Source organism: Cottoperca gobio, chromosome 21 (assembly GCF_900634415.1).
Source record: "Cottoperca gobio chromosome 21, fCotGob3.1, whole genome shotgun sequence".
Taxonomy (NCBI): domain Eukaryota; kingdom Metazoa; phylum Chordata; class Actinopteri; order Perciformes; family Bovichtidae; genus Cottoperca; species Cottoperca gobio.
The window spans coordinates 4090687-4107812 of NC_041375.1; the positions used below are offsets into that span (position 1 = coordinate 4090687).

Genomic DNA, 17126 nt, shown 5'->3' on the forward strand with positions numbered 1-17126 from the left:
TGAGTCGGCTTCGGGGCACACTGACTCATGGTTCGGGAGTATTTGTTTAATATGCAGAGGTACCTCTTCACATAACTTTTTAATATGATGTAGACTGTTACATGCATATCCCAGAGGAAGGTGTGCAAGGCTACAGTTGATCTTATACAACACATTTAATTTTTTCACCCTCAACTTACGGGTACAAGCGGCCGAAATGGGTTTTCTCAGACTGGTGGCTGGCGTCTCCCTTAGAGATAGGGTGAGAAGCTCAGCCATCCACGAGAGACTCGGAGTAGAGCCGCTGCTCCTTTACGTTGAAAGGAGCCAGTTGAGGTGATTCATCTAGTAAGGATGCCACCTGGGCGCCTCCATAGGGAGGTGTTCCAGGCACGTCCAGCTGGGAGGAGACCCCGGGGAAGACCCAGGACTCGGTGGAGAGATTATATCTCCTCACTGGCCTGGGAACGCCTCAGGATCCCCCAGTCGGAGCTGGAGGATGTGGCCCGGAGAAGGGAAGATTGGGGTTCCTTACTGGAGCTGCTGCCCCCGCGACCCGATCCCGGATAAGCGGTAGACGATGGATGGATGGACACTCAACTATTTTATTGCATAAACAGAGAAGCAAATGTGCATTAGGTGCTGCAGTTCATTCCAAATGACAGGACAGGATGGACACTCGCAGACATAACTGTAACATTATAACCTACAATCACAACAATTCAGTTTTATATTAGTGATAGAAACAATTTAAATACTTGTACTTACATATGCCTTATACTGTCTTTATTTCTATCACTTTTCCATTGAGTTTAATATACAGTATATGAAATATAAGGAGGAAATACATTTTTTGAGCACCGTCCCTGGTTTGTAACTAATGCTGTGTTTCTAATGCTGTGTTTCTAATGCTTCTGTAGTGCTAATCTCAGCATTCATAATAATATACAGTAATACCATTGCACTCCTTTTGTGAGTCAACAACCTTGCGTATCTGAAACCGATATGGAAGGGACAGTGACTAATTGAGCATTATCTCACATGGACCAGAGGCCCATGGCAGCGCCTACAGGGCAAGGCTGATGATGCTAAATACAATACGATGAAAACATGTAGCTAAGCTTGCCGTTTCCTATTAGCCAGTGGATCAATTTCAGATGTTAAGCCTCAAGACCCCAGCATGGCTTTGGCTGTGGCTGTCAATGATTCACGAGGCACTGAGAAATGGTATTCATGGGTAAACAAAAATAAGCTGGTACAGATGGCATTATTTTTTTTCCTCCCTCTCCGACCTGCTGTCATTGTTAAAATGGCTCGGCTTCTGCTGAAATGCTGCTTGTCATTTGTCACACTCTCTCCAAGGTCAGAGTCCAGGCAAGGGTAAGCTCCCAGCTCTATAAATAGCCTGACTCCTAAAACTCTGGGCTTGTTGCATGTGCATTTGTGCACGAAGACGCACGCATTGCACAGTGAGCTAGTGAGGAATAAGCTTATTAGCAGTAGTTTGATGAAGATGACAGGGGTCTTAATCAAACATCTCAAAGGCAGCATTAGCATTCTCATTTTACATAATGTCTCATCATTCTCACTCTCCCCCTCTGCGGAAATTAGTTGTATGCCAGTAATGAGTACAATGTGTACAGGGATGTGTTTAAGGGATGAGTAGGTGAAATACAAATATGCAGTATTTTTAACATTAAAATAAAGCAGCCTATGTCTGTTTGTGTCCCTCAAGTACATGCCTCAATGATTGTGCTTAATGTTTCAAGTGCAGTGAAGCCAGCAACACAGATCACACTCAACAACAGCTACAGGACAGTAGGGGGGTCCGATTAATAATTTACATAGTCAAATCTGATGAGACTTGCCTAATATGGAACGTTTCTTTTGTTTTGTTGCTCATTGATCAACAAAACTTTGTAAACTTTATGTATCTATAGCAAAAATAACAAAATATTGAACGAGATTGAAGTAAATAACACTTACCTGCTGTAGAGGGTGCCTGCGTGTGTAATACTCTGTCTGGTACAGACAGACAGACAGAACACGGTTCCTTAGTCTTTGAGGAGCGAGGGAAATGCAAGCTGATTTGACAGAGAATACATTCTAAATGAACTTAGCACTCTGATAGTGTTACGTTCTTATGTGAGTGCTGTGATTTACAAATGTATTCTTTGATGTGACTAACAGTACACTTCCTTCAAAAGAAAAAAAACATTGCATTTTTCTATAAAGAGACAAAATATCCTTGTAGTGCACAATGGCACACACATTCCAAAAAGCGCTATAGAAAACAGAGTGCACCTTTTTAATAAAAGTAACTGCAGACTGATTGTACTATATATAATACAGCACAAGTGCTATAAGTAAATATATACTGTAAGTTCCATTTTCAGTCTGCAAACTAGCAGGACTCCCCAGTTCCACGTCTCCATTTGTGCTTTCTCTCTGCTCTCATTATAGGCTTCCTATAATAATGTGTCCTTGTTCTTTTTTTCTGTGTAGTTGTGTTCTTTCAGTTTTGAAGACTATTCTTGCTATTTCAAAGACAGATGATGTGATTATAGAAAACGGCCTCTATTAGCTCACAGCTAAGCCATATGATTGTCAAGGGACTGCTTGCTAGCAATCAGGGGAGCTTTTTCTTTATCCTCAGCTTTAAACCACAAACGCCTTCCAGACATTGATTATTGAAAATGTTGTGGAATAATCTCACCATAACTGACACACTGTCAACTGAAATTATAGTGAAATGGCATGATTTGTAGTGTGCAATTAATACTAAGCTCCTAAGAACCACTCCGCAGATTTTACACATGAAGACCATTTTACTAGTCATGGCAACTACTCTGTGAAGACAGACAGGATGCCCTCTGGGTAACCCTGATGCTGCCATCATCACTGTTCACTCAGCTATGCCCCTCAATACTTCCCTTACAACAAATGCGGCCCATTATTTTCTTTGCTCTATTTGACCTGATGAATAATTGATTGTATTGACTGAGCGTGATGGCATTTGTTCCAGAGAGAGTCAGGTAGAATTACAGTCAGAGTTGGTTTAATTAAGGCTTCTAATCGTTGTCTGGGCTAAATAAATAAATTATAACTGATGGAAGTAAAATAAGAGGCACAGTTTTTTACACATTGAGGCATGCAGTATTTCTTGTTGTTCTGTCAGGACAATCAACAGAAATACTTTCATTATTTTCTTTAGACTAGTGCAGTGCTCGTTCTGCAGATTGCTTGGCCTCTGGTATTGCTGCTTGGAGCCTTCTCAAGAACCGCTCATTCAAACATTTTCACACTCGACACGGCACATCCTTGGGTTCTCAGCAATACACCCACCAAGTGTGAAGTCGATTGGATACACTGTTGTTGAGAAACTCGAAGGACAGACATGCAAACATACAGAGACTCTTTTATTTTAGTTGGATTGTGGTGGAGGCCATCGGCAGGGATGGAAAAAAAACATCACTGGGAAACATTTGCATCAGAAGTGAGACTTCAACAGTGTAAACGCCTCTGAAAGGCCGATACTTTCAATCCACACAAACTGCATCTGCTGTCCTGTCAGCAGCTCCATGAAGAACTGAAAGCAACCTGTTCCCTAAAATGACTAAAATCTAAAATTTCAACGGATATGAAGAAAATAGGACGATAAGCAAAAAGGGTTTTATTTATTGATATATTAATAATATTTCCCCAGTCCACTGAAGCTCTTCTGTATTGTGAAACTGCAAATCTCAAAGTGAAATTGACCATGATCAATAACATATAATCTAAATATATAGACAGTGGGTGAGTGATGTGATTTTAACGGCTGCCTGTGGAGATATTTTGAGCAACAGTTAGAATACATTCAGCAAGTCTGGCCTTCTGACTGTTCCATAGAAACTCGAACAACAAATCCCTCTGCCCTTCAAAACGGCAACCAACCTTTTTGCTTTGAAGAAAATGTAACTGAATGTTTTATACCAACATGAGAAAAAGCTACTCAGATATTCTTTTAACCTGAGAAGCGATTTAAATACAATAACATCTGAAATATACTACAAGTAATCACTTATGATTTGTCTTTTGGTTTGGCCTTGGTTCCAGTGTTGGTGCTAACACAGTCAAAACATATCTTTCAATTTGTGTAGGCTACTGAACACAGAGAAATTAAAATTATATTAACCTTCACCAATTCCTGGTAAAAAGACAAACACGCATATTTCTCAAGATGTACGAGTACATAATTTGTTACTTTCCACCTCTGGTTTTAAGGTTAAGCATTTTAATTTGGACTAGGTCAGTAGTTTGGTTCATGCTACTTTCCAGTGTGGTATACTATTGGCACCAAGAGTCATTTTAACATTTACACTGACATTGTTTTTGACATTTAGACATAAATGTCAGAGATTGCATTTATGCAATCACTGTGTATTTGACATGACTTCCTGAGCACTTCTTGTCTTGTACAGCTTATATTATATAGACAGTGATATGCTGACAGCCACTACATTTATAGATGGCAGAGCATGTAACCAGTACAATAACTGTCAGACTCCTGGTGTGATATTGAATATGGTTAAGAGTAGTATGGGTAGATAAGGGAATAGGCTTTTGTGCTTGTACTTTTGCTTTCAAGCACAGAAAAAAGAAGGTGCAGGCTTTCTTGTCCTTGCTGCCCAGCCTGTGAGAAGTTTGTAACTGTGGGTGTCCCTCGTACTTGCTCGTACTTTCACCTTCATGTGAAGTAAAAGGACACATTTTTAAAAAAAATGACATGCTGACAGAAAATCAGAGGATTTTTTTTGGAACCAGAAGTTACACGATAGGAAGATAGGGTGGACAACCGAACATTGAGTATGGCATGACATTGAATATTGTAATTAACTTTCATGAAGTGAAAATACACTGTAAAAGGGTTAAAGTTGTAAGACGGAAACATGGAGAGCACCCAAACCGAACAACACCGTGGTAGTAACTTGTCAATCACAAGGTAGCCCTGACCTGAAGCATATCCTGCATTTTTGTCTATTTTACTCTAAATGGGACCATCATTTACAAAATGAACATCATGCTGTATTGAAGAAGACTTAGAACTAGAGATTAAGATCATAAACTCATGGTTATAAATCAAGTGAGAATCCGGGTAATTTTCTCATAGACTTCTATACATTTTGACTTTTTTTTGCAACCAGTAGAGACTCCCCCTGCTGGCCATTAGAATTATTTTAGGTTTAGCCTCTTAGAAGGTGGCCAAATTTACCCGAAAATACCTACAAACGACAAAGTAAATTGAAAGCCGCTCTTCAACCATTTGCACCAGCTGCATGATTTTTGGTCTCATTCAAAAGATAACTCTCTTATTGTTCTTGCAAAACAGTGAAGAATCACTCAAAGTGCTTCTGGCACTGAGTAATAGTGGTCTGAATATACTGAATTTGAAGAAAATACACTCCGCCAGAATTTCTTTGTTGAAAAAGATGTCTGAAGATGGATATAGCTGGTAGTCCCGAGCTGAAATACACAATAGAAACATAGAACCAAGTGTTATCAAGTTATCACCACCAAATTTCAGATAAAAAGGATAAAAACTTAATTTATTAGACAGGTTTGTCTAAGAGTAACACCAGGCGTACACCAACTGTGCAATATGTACATGTACTGTAATACATGTACATGTATTATTACTATAATAATGTAATATTTTTTAATTAATGTTATTTTTATCTATTTATAAATAACTATTATATACCCATATTCCCTGTTAGTAGTAATCACACAGAGTAAGTGAAGTATAAAGACATTTTTTTTCTAATATTTGTATGTATTTTTTTCTGTACAATAAATAATAATAATTATTTTGGAAATACATTTTATTTTGAAAAAACAAACCATGGGAAGTGACTCATCTAATGAAAGAGGCGCACATTTCCTATACGATGCGCGCGCCACCAGGACGCTGAGCTGGTCCAGGGTCAGTCTGTAACAAAATAAGTGGGTGGGCACTTTCAAGTTCAAGTTGACACTCATTGGCTCATGAAGGTAGTAAAAACCCATCGAAGCTCCGATTGGCTCAAATGAAGTGTCAATCTAACGCTAAATTTCCGCCTAACATTCAGGAAGTAACTGGACAGCGGTGAACGCACGAGATATTCGTTATGACTGTTTATGATCACACAATGTAAACATCCATCAGCTGATTTCACAGATTGCAACATCTGTTCATGGACTTTTATCGATGTGACAATGTTCACAGTGGATATCTTAATACCGGAAACGAAGGTGTGGACCTTTGGCAATGCCTTAGGAGCATACTGATATAAGGAAATAAAGTTTCTGCCAATACTCATTAGCTAGTTTGTTTTTATGTTCATCATGATTTTGACTGATCAATGGCTGCAACGCTCACGAAGTCCCCAGCCTGTCCTCTATCTACATAGCTTTTATTTCCTCTGATGAGGGTTAGTGATCGTGATAAAGGATTGCTGTCTCATTCCTTCTGGTAGGTTTGTCAGGGCCCTTCCTTAATAATGGTAATGGAGAGACTCAGAGGTTCAAAATTCTCTTAGTGGTTCTATCATTGCTCATAATTGAGTTAATAAAATACGGATCATGATTCAAATGTGGTTAAATAGGAAATTGAGGGAGAAAAAGAGATGGAGAGAAAATGAGAGAGTGGGAGAAAGAATATCATGCATGGAGGCACAAGGGCAATTTAGAGTTGCTGTCAGTTTTCAAGGACACGTCAGCCTTTTTGTGGTATTAATGAAATGAGCAGCAGCCCAAGTCCTGATAATAGAGCAGTCTTATGAGTCCGGAGGGGGCTGTGAATAATGTAACACTGCATCCATGTACTATGTGTCTGAGGTCATGGTGACACTAAAGTTCGATGAAATGCTTGATTCATGTCAACTTGTTTCTCAGTATAAGAAAGCTATCTGGATATGAGCATTAAAGAGCCACAACTCTCTTAGATTTGGGTTGTGGTCTCCTCAGTCTGCGCCTATAGGGACTGTGAGAAACAACTGCATGTACTCAAGTCATGATTGGCTCATCAGTCAGCAATATGTGACATTTTAGTCATGACTATCAGGTGACAAAGTGAGATTCACTGCTTTTAAACCACATGTGGGGTGTGTGTGTGTCAGTGTAGTGTGTGTGTATATGTATGTATGTATGATTTATGTGTATATATATGTAGTGCTAATATATATATATATATATGTCTGTGTAATATATGGTGTGTTTGTGTGTGGTAGAATATATATATTACACACAAAATATAGATAATAGATAGAGAGATAGATATATATAAGGAGAGATAGAGATAGATAGAGAAAGAGATAATAGATATGATAGATATAGATATATATAGAATAGAGAGAAGATATATATATAGAATATATAGTAGAGGTGATACATGTATATGATATAGATAATATCTATGAGGTAGTGGGATATAGATATATTATAAAGGGAGATAGTAGAGTATTTATAGAGAGATATATGAATATATAGATATTAGAGAGATGGTATATATATATAGATATATGATATATATAGATATTATATATTATATATATATTATATAGATATATATATTTATATTATATATATCATATATATAATATATATATATATCTTTGATAATCTATATCTCTCCTATATATCTATATATCTATATATCTCTATCTACTAATATCATCTGTTATATGTATCTATATCTATAATATATCTCTATCTCTATATTCTCAGATATCTTATCTATACTATTATATATTATATCTTCTATATATATCTCTCTCTTATATCTCATGTATATATCTCTATCTATATGTATTATTATATGTTATATTGTGTGTGTTATATATATATTCTATTCTATATATTTCTATATCTATCTCTATCTTTATCTCTTCATTATCTATGTATCTGTGTGTTTGTGTATTTTCAGATTGTAAATCCCTTACCGTGCTGGGATAGGGATAGGATTATTACAAATACAAAGCCTCCCAGTGACCCGTGTTAAATAGGTTCTCTAAGCCAGTAGCACTTGTGTGCAGTGTGTACGAATATGCAGTCTGTGCAAGCAGCTTATTATACTACCCATATTTACGTTTTGTTGTTTGGCACCATAGAGACAAAGCCAATTCCTCTTAAGGAGGAAGTGTGGGTGGATGGATGGCTTCAACAAACATAGGACTTTCATGCAAGAGGCCGATGTTTCTTTGTGAAACCGCAACTCAATGTTGACTTATTTGAACTTAAGTAACGTACTAACCTAGTGTCATGTATGTACAATACTTAACTTAAGTACATAACCAAAGTTATGTAGCTGTTGTTCTTATTTGAATCCAAACCATGACCATTTCCTAACTTATGAAGTAGTTGTGTTACCTAAACCTTACCAAGTAATTTAGTTTTATTCACAACTTTAACCGCATGTTTAAAACTGTGCCCTTTTCACAACGTGCTTCTGTCGCTGGTACTCTCCAACAGTTGTTTAGGTATGAGCACGTGTTGCAATATGTGATTATCAGGATGGACCTATGCTGCCATGCCTTTTTTAAAATGATTTAGCTTTCATATTTACCTCTGACTCTCTGACTCTCTCGCTCTCTCGCTCTCTCTCTCTCTCCAGGACCTGGGTGGGGGGATTCCTCCTCAGAGGAACTGGAAAGGCATTGCCATCGCTCTGCTGGTCATCTTGGTGGTCTGCTCCCTTATCACCATGTCTGTCATCCTCCTCACACCAGGTAACACTCTGCTTGTGCTCTGCTGTCTGAAAGGTCCTGTGATTTGCTCTGGTTCTAGAATTCTTCTGTGGCTGCACCTTCTGAGACTTGTCCAAAACTGTTCACAAGTCATAACATACAATGACATTCATGCAAAAATGTGTATGGCAGTGAGGCATTAAAACGGTACTTGTTAAGTTTTCCTACTTTAACAATGGATTATAGGACTGTGTGATGTAAAAGGTGTTGCTCATACTGACCCATCGAGAATTATCACCCAACTCTGCAGGTCCCCTCAGCTCTACCAAGCCTTTTAGCTTCATTTAGCTCATTGTTTTGGTTTAAGGGCACACACATGCAGTTCTTAGCAACGTGTTAAGCTTGTTCTGCTGCTATCAATTGACCAAAACAAATCAATTAATGCAGATTTATGTATTTTGCGTCCCAGAGTAGTTAATACTATACTCTGAAACCTAATTGTGTTTCTACTTGCTGATCCTTTTAATCATTAAAACGTTGCTCCGTGGTTGATAACACATTTCTCTGTGTTATTTTTTTTTCAGAATACATATTTATTATTGCTTTACCGAGACCTTTTGTCTTATGTCTGTCAATACTGTTTTAGGACCTATGAGACTCCATAAGACCACAAACCTGGTATCTTTACATCACAACATAGTATGATTCTGTTAGTTTATCGGTGTACTTTGACTACTTTAATACTACTGTACACTGCATACCTGCGTTCAAAATATATGAAAGATAAACCCCAATGTTACTCAGATGTAAAATCATCACAATCCATTGGCCATGCAGCCACACTCTCCCCTGGTGTATTCCACGGTTGGTTAGACTTTCATTGCCTCCATAAACAAACATGCTGTGTGGAGTTATCAAGGAAAGTCAATATGGCTGACATTCAAAATGACTTGGCCCTCCTATTCTGCTCACAATCAGCAGCTGTCCTATTCAGAAGGAGCTTACTATTGGCACGTTCTCTTTCTGCTAAAGGCATAACATTTCATAATTAAAAATGAAACATTTCCAGGGGCAACTTTGGAACAGTTTAAGGATGACCAGCCTAGTCATGATCATGTTAATGAACATGTGAAATGCATTCTGTGAAAAAAAAGACATTATTCTGTGTGCATCTTTTTCTTTTACCATGTATGTCTTTTGTGTGTGTATGATTACCTTTTGTGATATCTGAATCTGTCTACTTAGCAGGAATACAATGATATGTTTAATAAGCCAGAAGTCTACTGTAAAATCTAAACCTTAAAGCTGTATTAATCATCAGATGCTGACCACTAGGGTCTAATGCAAGTCCAATATTCACTCTCCTTGTTACTTAGTTTTGGTCTCCACCAATGTGTGAAAAAAAAAAATATTATCTTTAGCTTGCTAAATAATAAATAATAATATTAGATGTTAGCTAGTCGTCTGTTAGGTGCTTGGTGCTGGACAGATTGTGTACAGCGTGTTTATAAGAGCTTATTTAATGAATATAAATAGCTGTCTGCTTGATGAGAACTGTTTACTGTGTGTAAAAAATAGTTTGAGTACATTTATGTACATTTTATATAAATAAAAAATATCTTGCTTTTTTATTTTCTTCAAATCTTCTACCTGTTTTTTGAAAGCTTAGTCTCTAACACATATACATAGTAATGTATCTCCAAGATGCTTTCTAAGCTCAGTCTCATACATTTTGAGGGGTGATGTGTTTTTGTCAGGGTGGGAAGTGAATCCCAAGGTCAGCTAAAGATGAAGAAGGATTTTGAACCGTGTACTCGGTGTGTGCTAGATAGAACCAATCTTAATCACTGTAGAGAACATCACACCTATGTGCCACACTCATTTTACTTAAAATATTAACAATTTATGGCTTGTTTTTGCAGCTGACAACCAAGCTGGAAGTGACACCAAGCTGGCTGTGGAAGATCTGTTCAGACCTGAGTTCAAGGTCCATGACCCGGAGGCCAAGTGGATCAATGGTGAGTAATCCACAACATTCACTGTACCTGCTGCTGAGAGTGTTCTTGTTCATTCCTTTCATGGATTCAAATGAGTGGGGCACTGAAATCAGGGTTTGTCCTGCTCCAAATGAAGCAGAGGTGGTACCATCCTGATCATGTGCACACATATGCCTTTAACCTGCTCAAAAACACATTTTACAGGCAGCGTATTCAAATAATAATAGTATTTTAAGCAATTCCCCCTTACACACTTTTATGACTGTCTTCTAAGACAGCCTATCCCGTTTTTATATAATCTTTGCACTTCCTAATTCAAATCATTTGCTTTTATCAGTAGTATGTGTGTCATGTTCTCAGATGTAGGCTATTGTAATGAACCAATAACACGTTTTACAGGTGTCGGTTTGATCTTTTGTATTTGATAAAGTGGGAACAATGTTGACTTCATTATTCCCTTGCATTTCACCGGTTTAAATCAGACGCACACTGGCGTTGTTCGCAGCAGTACTAGATGCTGTTCATGCACACGTTTCTTTCTCTTTGCCAGTTTTTGCAGCACCTTTCACAGTGCACTGTGCTGATTACATTAAAGCGCCACGTCATCGGCGTAATGCCACAATTGCAGCCATAAATTAAGGAAATTTAACGGAGGCAGGCGCTACGTAATTCTCTATGCTGGAAAAACCCTGGCTATGGATGGAACATCGTCTTTGGCCTTGAGATTTCTGGTTCTAGGAAGACATTTGAATTTGTTTGTAATTGTTTTCTCATCACAGAAAAAGCTACCATCAGGCTTTATTGCCTGCCTGTTCCATGGAATGGCAACATCAGCACACATGTGTCATAGTCATTACAACTCTTGGTTTATACAGTAACATGGATGGCAGCCTGGTACATTGCCTGTCACCTTCATCCTGCTGCTGTACATACAGTGTATATATATATATACAAAACACACCTGGACTCTTACGTGACATGAATAACATCTCGAAGAGTTCTGAAAGCCAGACTTTTGTTGAGCAGTGTCACTGCTGCTGTCTCCCCTGCTTTGTAATTGAGGCTCACTAAAACAACAAGCAGACAGTTCAGTTTGAAACAAGGCTGGCATGTTTCGCCCTCGCTTTACCTTGCATGTAATTATGCAAATTCAGATGTTGGGATTTATTTCCCTTCGCCTTATTTACATTGTATTGATTCCTTATTTGCCAGAAGGGGATCATATGTTAAGCCTGGAAGGCTTTGGCTGGAAATAAACCACATCAAGTGAAGTGCTAGAGAATCTGATTATGGTCTGCGGAGGGGGAGGAAGAAGATAACGATACCTCGGAGGAAAAGTACGGACAGGGTTGTGGCGTTGCCGCATTACTCTCCGTCTGCCTTCTTTCCAGCGGATTACTGTGCATGTCTTGGCTTTTCCTCTTCGTTGCCCATCAACTGTGTGACTCTCACTTCACGCCCGTGGGTAAGGGCAAGAGGCAAGGCCTTTCTGTCCATCAATATTTCATTCCCGGGTGACATTTTTCCACTATCTTCGCAACTCCATCTCATTCCCTGAGCTGACCTCAGGCTAGACAGAGAGAGCACCGATGTTGTGCGATGAGGCAGTCACAAAAGTCAGCTTTATAGGCTGCTTTGTGGATGGATGGGGCAAAAAGGACCCCAGACAAACGGGAGAAGATAACAGACAGGCGAGAGGAACGATTGATCACTAGGATTTGGAGCAAAAATTAGATTTATTTTCCTAAATGGAGGCTTATGAGGTTTTGGCTTTTATCTCTTTCTCCATTAGAGATAAAATTAATTGTTATAATGTGATCTACGTAATGGTGTATGTATATGTGTGTGTATGTATGTATGTATGTATGTATGTGTATATATATATATATATATATATATACAAATGTTTTTTTGTTTTTTTAAAAAGCAGCTTTATTTATAACACGTAGACAATGAGTACAGTGACAATCAAATTCAGTACAATTCAAGTACAAATACCTGTCCAAAACACAATCACACCTCCTCAGAAGGATGTTTTCAGTGTATCCATAGTGTACAATTTAAACCGTGACGGCAAATGGAATTTATTGTCTCTTTAAATGTTGCTCCGACAAGGAACTTTGGGACGGCATTATCTCCTTTCCTTTCATAAAGGATTGTCCAATGAAGTGTATGCTTAAGGAGATTAGAAAGGAAGCATTGAAGCATATTTCCTTAGAGAATTCCACCAGCTGTTATCATGGCTGCCACTTAAATACTTTCGGTTAGGAATCTTCCTAAGCAAAAAAGACGATTCAACCGCAGCCAAGGTCTATACCTTTTGTTTGTTACCTCCGTTTAGGACGTTATGTTTTTGGCTTTGTTTCTTCGTTTTTTTATCAGCAGGATTATGGACAAACAACTTGCCCGATTTTAATAACCCTTTTATTAAAAGGGTGGCACGGGCCAATTACAACCCATTCATTTTTTGGACCGATCCGATCAAGGGGCGGATCTACGCATTATTTTTTTAAACATGGCCTTGGCCAGACTTCTGCGATCTCCGAGTGCCCTTCTAGTTTGCAATACGTTAATGTGAACAATACTACTTGCTCCACCCCAAACGAACCAAACTACTGGTGTGAAAGTGACCGCAGAACAATGATGAATATCTCGTGACTTTAATTCCTACCTCAGTTAAATGAGTGCCAATCTATAGTTACAGATGGATGGGTTGCTACAAGCTGACATTAGTCAAATGGAGTGCATCATTACATTTGCTGCTAAGAGCGATGTGATTCATCAGCTACACCTCCATCTCTCTGGGAATGGAGCCAGTTCTTCACAGGACATTGTTTCTTGGAAATGCCTCATCTCTTCAACACGGTGGTGATGATGTTGACTATAACCTCCAATTACCGGTAGATTGGACTGGTGAATTAGCAATCTGCTGATTGGACCATGCATCATTACATCAATCACATCACAGTTGCTATTAGATTACACATACAGTAGTACAGTTATCCTACAGTATCAGTTTATTTTCTTTTTCTTTTGTAATTTCAGACAAATCTTCATATTTACTATGATTCTGAAAGGCATCCATTTACAGAATGTCACTAGTCTGCAGTGTTACATGAGACGCATTGTGATTCTGAGGTGGCGTTAGCTGTTATTGATGAAGATCTGCACAGAGATTATAGGGAGACATCTGGTTAATGTCGGGTACATGTGCAAGAAATGACATGCTGCATAGTCTTCTCCAGCTGTTGCGAGAGGCTGTGTGTGTCTGTTCTCCTCACCGATGCATTCGATTGAGAAAGTCACATTCAGCTTCCACCACACGTGAGTCAGTGAGCGTCACATTCGATCAGTATTGCCGCAGGCTGGGCACCCTCAGCCTGTCATTGACAATCTGGTGAGAGAAGGGCATCATATTGTGTCACATTGGCCCAGCCAGGAGAAAATAACACAACAGTTGGCTCACTTAAGCTCTCAAAGCCAGAAACACTCAATAGTAGAGTAACGTTCAGCTTTTCTTCTTTGTAATCAACGTTTATTTCAAACACTGCATATCTGTGAAACATTTCCCTGTGCCTCAGTTTTAGCTTAAGAGGACATATAGCATGATATGATTTATGTTCTGTATAAGAACATGTGACAAACAGCATTTCCTCCAACATATCTACTGTTGAAGCCTAAAGGTGCATTCACAGTGAACATAGATTATATTTCACAGGCAGTGCAAATGCAAAGGTGAGTGGATACTGATGAGCAAATTGCTGCAAAGCTCACTACAGCTAGCTACTTTACAGCTAACGTCAAAATATATTTAGGAATTCTGGCATTAGACGTTCCACCCTCACAATGTCTCGCAAAAATTGTAACTGTATTCCAAAAATAAATTGTGCAATATGTGGGGCTTTTCGTTTCCACTTTATACCTGTTACAACTTTCCAGAATGTGTAGAAGGAAATACAAATATTAAATATTGGAATATTACAATTTGGACTTTACATTAATATTTTATCTATCTCAAACTGAGTAGCCCATTTATTGAAAGGGATTACATTACAGCCCAACTGTGTCTCCTACAAAATGACCTTCCCATACAACCATATTACATTCTCAATTGCGTATTTTCTCCCGGATTACGGTCGCAGTTTTTAACCCAAACAAAACTACTTGGTTATGTGTAGGCAATGGCACTACTTGGTTAAGTTTATAAAATAGAATGTTTTGGCTTAAAATAAGTACATTTATTACATTAAGTTACTGTAATTTAAAATAAGACTTTTGACTCGTCCCGACGCGGACTTGTTGACTTTGATTAGAAATGTATTTGACTTAATTGACGAGGCAGTTTTGCTGAATGGGAACGGCATTTTTAGGAGGCCAGGCTGTACAGCCAGATGTTTGTTTTTTTGACCAAACCACAAATTCAACAGTTATTGGCCAATCTGCTGAAGCAAATAAGTATTTTTGGAAAAATAAGTATTTTTTACAAATCTTAAATGTGATTTGTCTCCCAGTTTAGTTGATTATTTTATCTACTAGATACATTTCTTAAATATTCTTAACTTTAAATTTAACTTAAGTTTTTTTTAGTTTAAGAATTCATATATGACAATAATCATCTGAAAGTAGATTCCTAAAGTGCATAACATAATAATAATAAAAATAAATAAACTGGAGACAAACATCTTGTTCTTTAGAAGTATACAGTATATTTACCTGTGTGTGTGTGTGGTGTGTGTGTGTGTGTGTGTGTGTGTGTGTGTATATACAGTATATTTACCCGTGTGTGTATACAGTATATTTACCCGTGTGTGTGTGTATACAGTATATTTACCCGTGTTTGTGTATACAGTATATTTACCCGTGTTTGTGTATACAGTATATTTACCCGTGTGTGTATACAGTATATTTACCCGTGTGTGTATACAATATATTTACCTGTGTGTGTGTATATACAGTATATTTACCCGTGTGTGTATACAGTATATTTACCTGTGTGTGTGTGTATATACAGTATATTTACCCGTGTGTGTATACAGTATATTTACCCGTGTGTGTATACAGTATATTTACCCGTGTGTGTGTATACAGTATATTTACCCGTGTGTGTGTATACAGTATATGCCATTTGAGGACCAGGATTTAACTAACACATTTTAAGATGAGGTCAGACCGTGCACATGTGTATGCAGCTGTGTATGTCCCTCCCAGCTCACATTTGCTCAATAAATGGTGAGTACTAAAGTAATCTCTGTAAATCCATAATTGAGCTTTTTGCTGTCAATACTGTTTACCTCGTACAAGTTACCACTCCCTTTTTACCAAATGACTCGTTAGCTGCTTGGCCTGTCAATTATCTTTGTTCACAGAAATCAAATGTGTCTTTTTAATGACCTGCAAAGCGGCTCGTGGCTGACGGATTAATAAAGTCCTGCTGGACTGTTTGGGTGTATAATTTTACTGAGCGGCTCCCAGAAATTAACTTAATTATTATGTGAAAATTAAACTGGCTGCTACTGAAAAGCTCTACTTCTTAAATGAAGTGCAAGAGAATTCAGTGCATCAGTGTTGTGTAATAAGTAGAACAACTAACCATACTACTGTATCTCCCTCACACATTATTGCACTAAATGACTATCTTAATGAAATGTGCTCTGTTGTAAAATGATGTTTAAGGCGTTATCTTCCCATGGGGACTTTGATTATTCCCTAACAACAGTATCTTACACATGCATGAATGAAGGAAAATATATCTGGCATTAGCGATGAATTACTCAGGATACATTTATATATTTACATGTCAAGCTGAGCCACGATTCTTCTAAAACATGCTATAATATTAACAGGTGAACTTTCTGTAGCTTCACTGAGTGGATAATGATGCTTAGAGGGGTACATGCAGTAATGGGAGGTGACATCTGCCGAAGGACAGTCATATCTCCGGTGGAGTGATAAATGCTTTCATACTCTGTCCTAATTACTGACATAAACCGACTAATGCTGGTTCAACTACTGGGGAATCCAGATTTCCATCCAACACATCATGTGCTTCACTTCTACACTTATCTAGTGCAACATCGCTGCCCGTACTCTAATCCATGTCTGAATACATGTCGACTAGTTTTCCAGTGTTAGAGTTTTCTACAAATCCTGGCAAACCCTGTGACAGAAAATGTCAAAAATTGAAAATGTTTCAATATTTAAATAGTTCGTATCGACAACAAAACAAATTATTTTCTTTTTCTTTTTGGGAGGTTTGAAATTTTCATGATATAACTTTGCCAAGAGCATACAGGACTGTCTCAGAAAATTAGAATATTGTGATAAAGTTCTTTATTTTCTGTAATGCAATTTAAAAAAACAAAAATGTCATGCATTCTGGATTCATTACAAATCAACTGAAATATTGCAAGCCTTTTATTATTTTAATATTGCTGATTATGGCTTA

General features: G+C 37.9%; 1 protein-coding gene across 3 annotated transcripts in view; it reads left to right on the plus strand.

Annotated features, from left to right (window-relative positions):
• Window positions 1-17126, plus strand: part of dpp10 (dipeptidyl peptidase like 10) — a 215722-nt gene that overhangs the window by 115925 nt on the left and 82671 nt on the right. For all 3 annotated transcript variants that reach the window (XM_029458742.1, XM_029458743.1, XM_029458744.1), the window contains exons 2-3: window positions 8612-8726; window positions 10607-10702. In XM_029458742.1, coding sequence (XP_029314602.1) covers window positions 8612-8726; window positions 10607-10702 — 211 coding nt within the window. The remainder of the gene's footprint in view (window positions 1-8611; window positions 8727-10606; window positions 10703-17126) is intronic.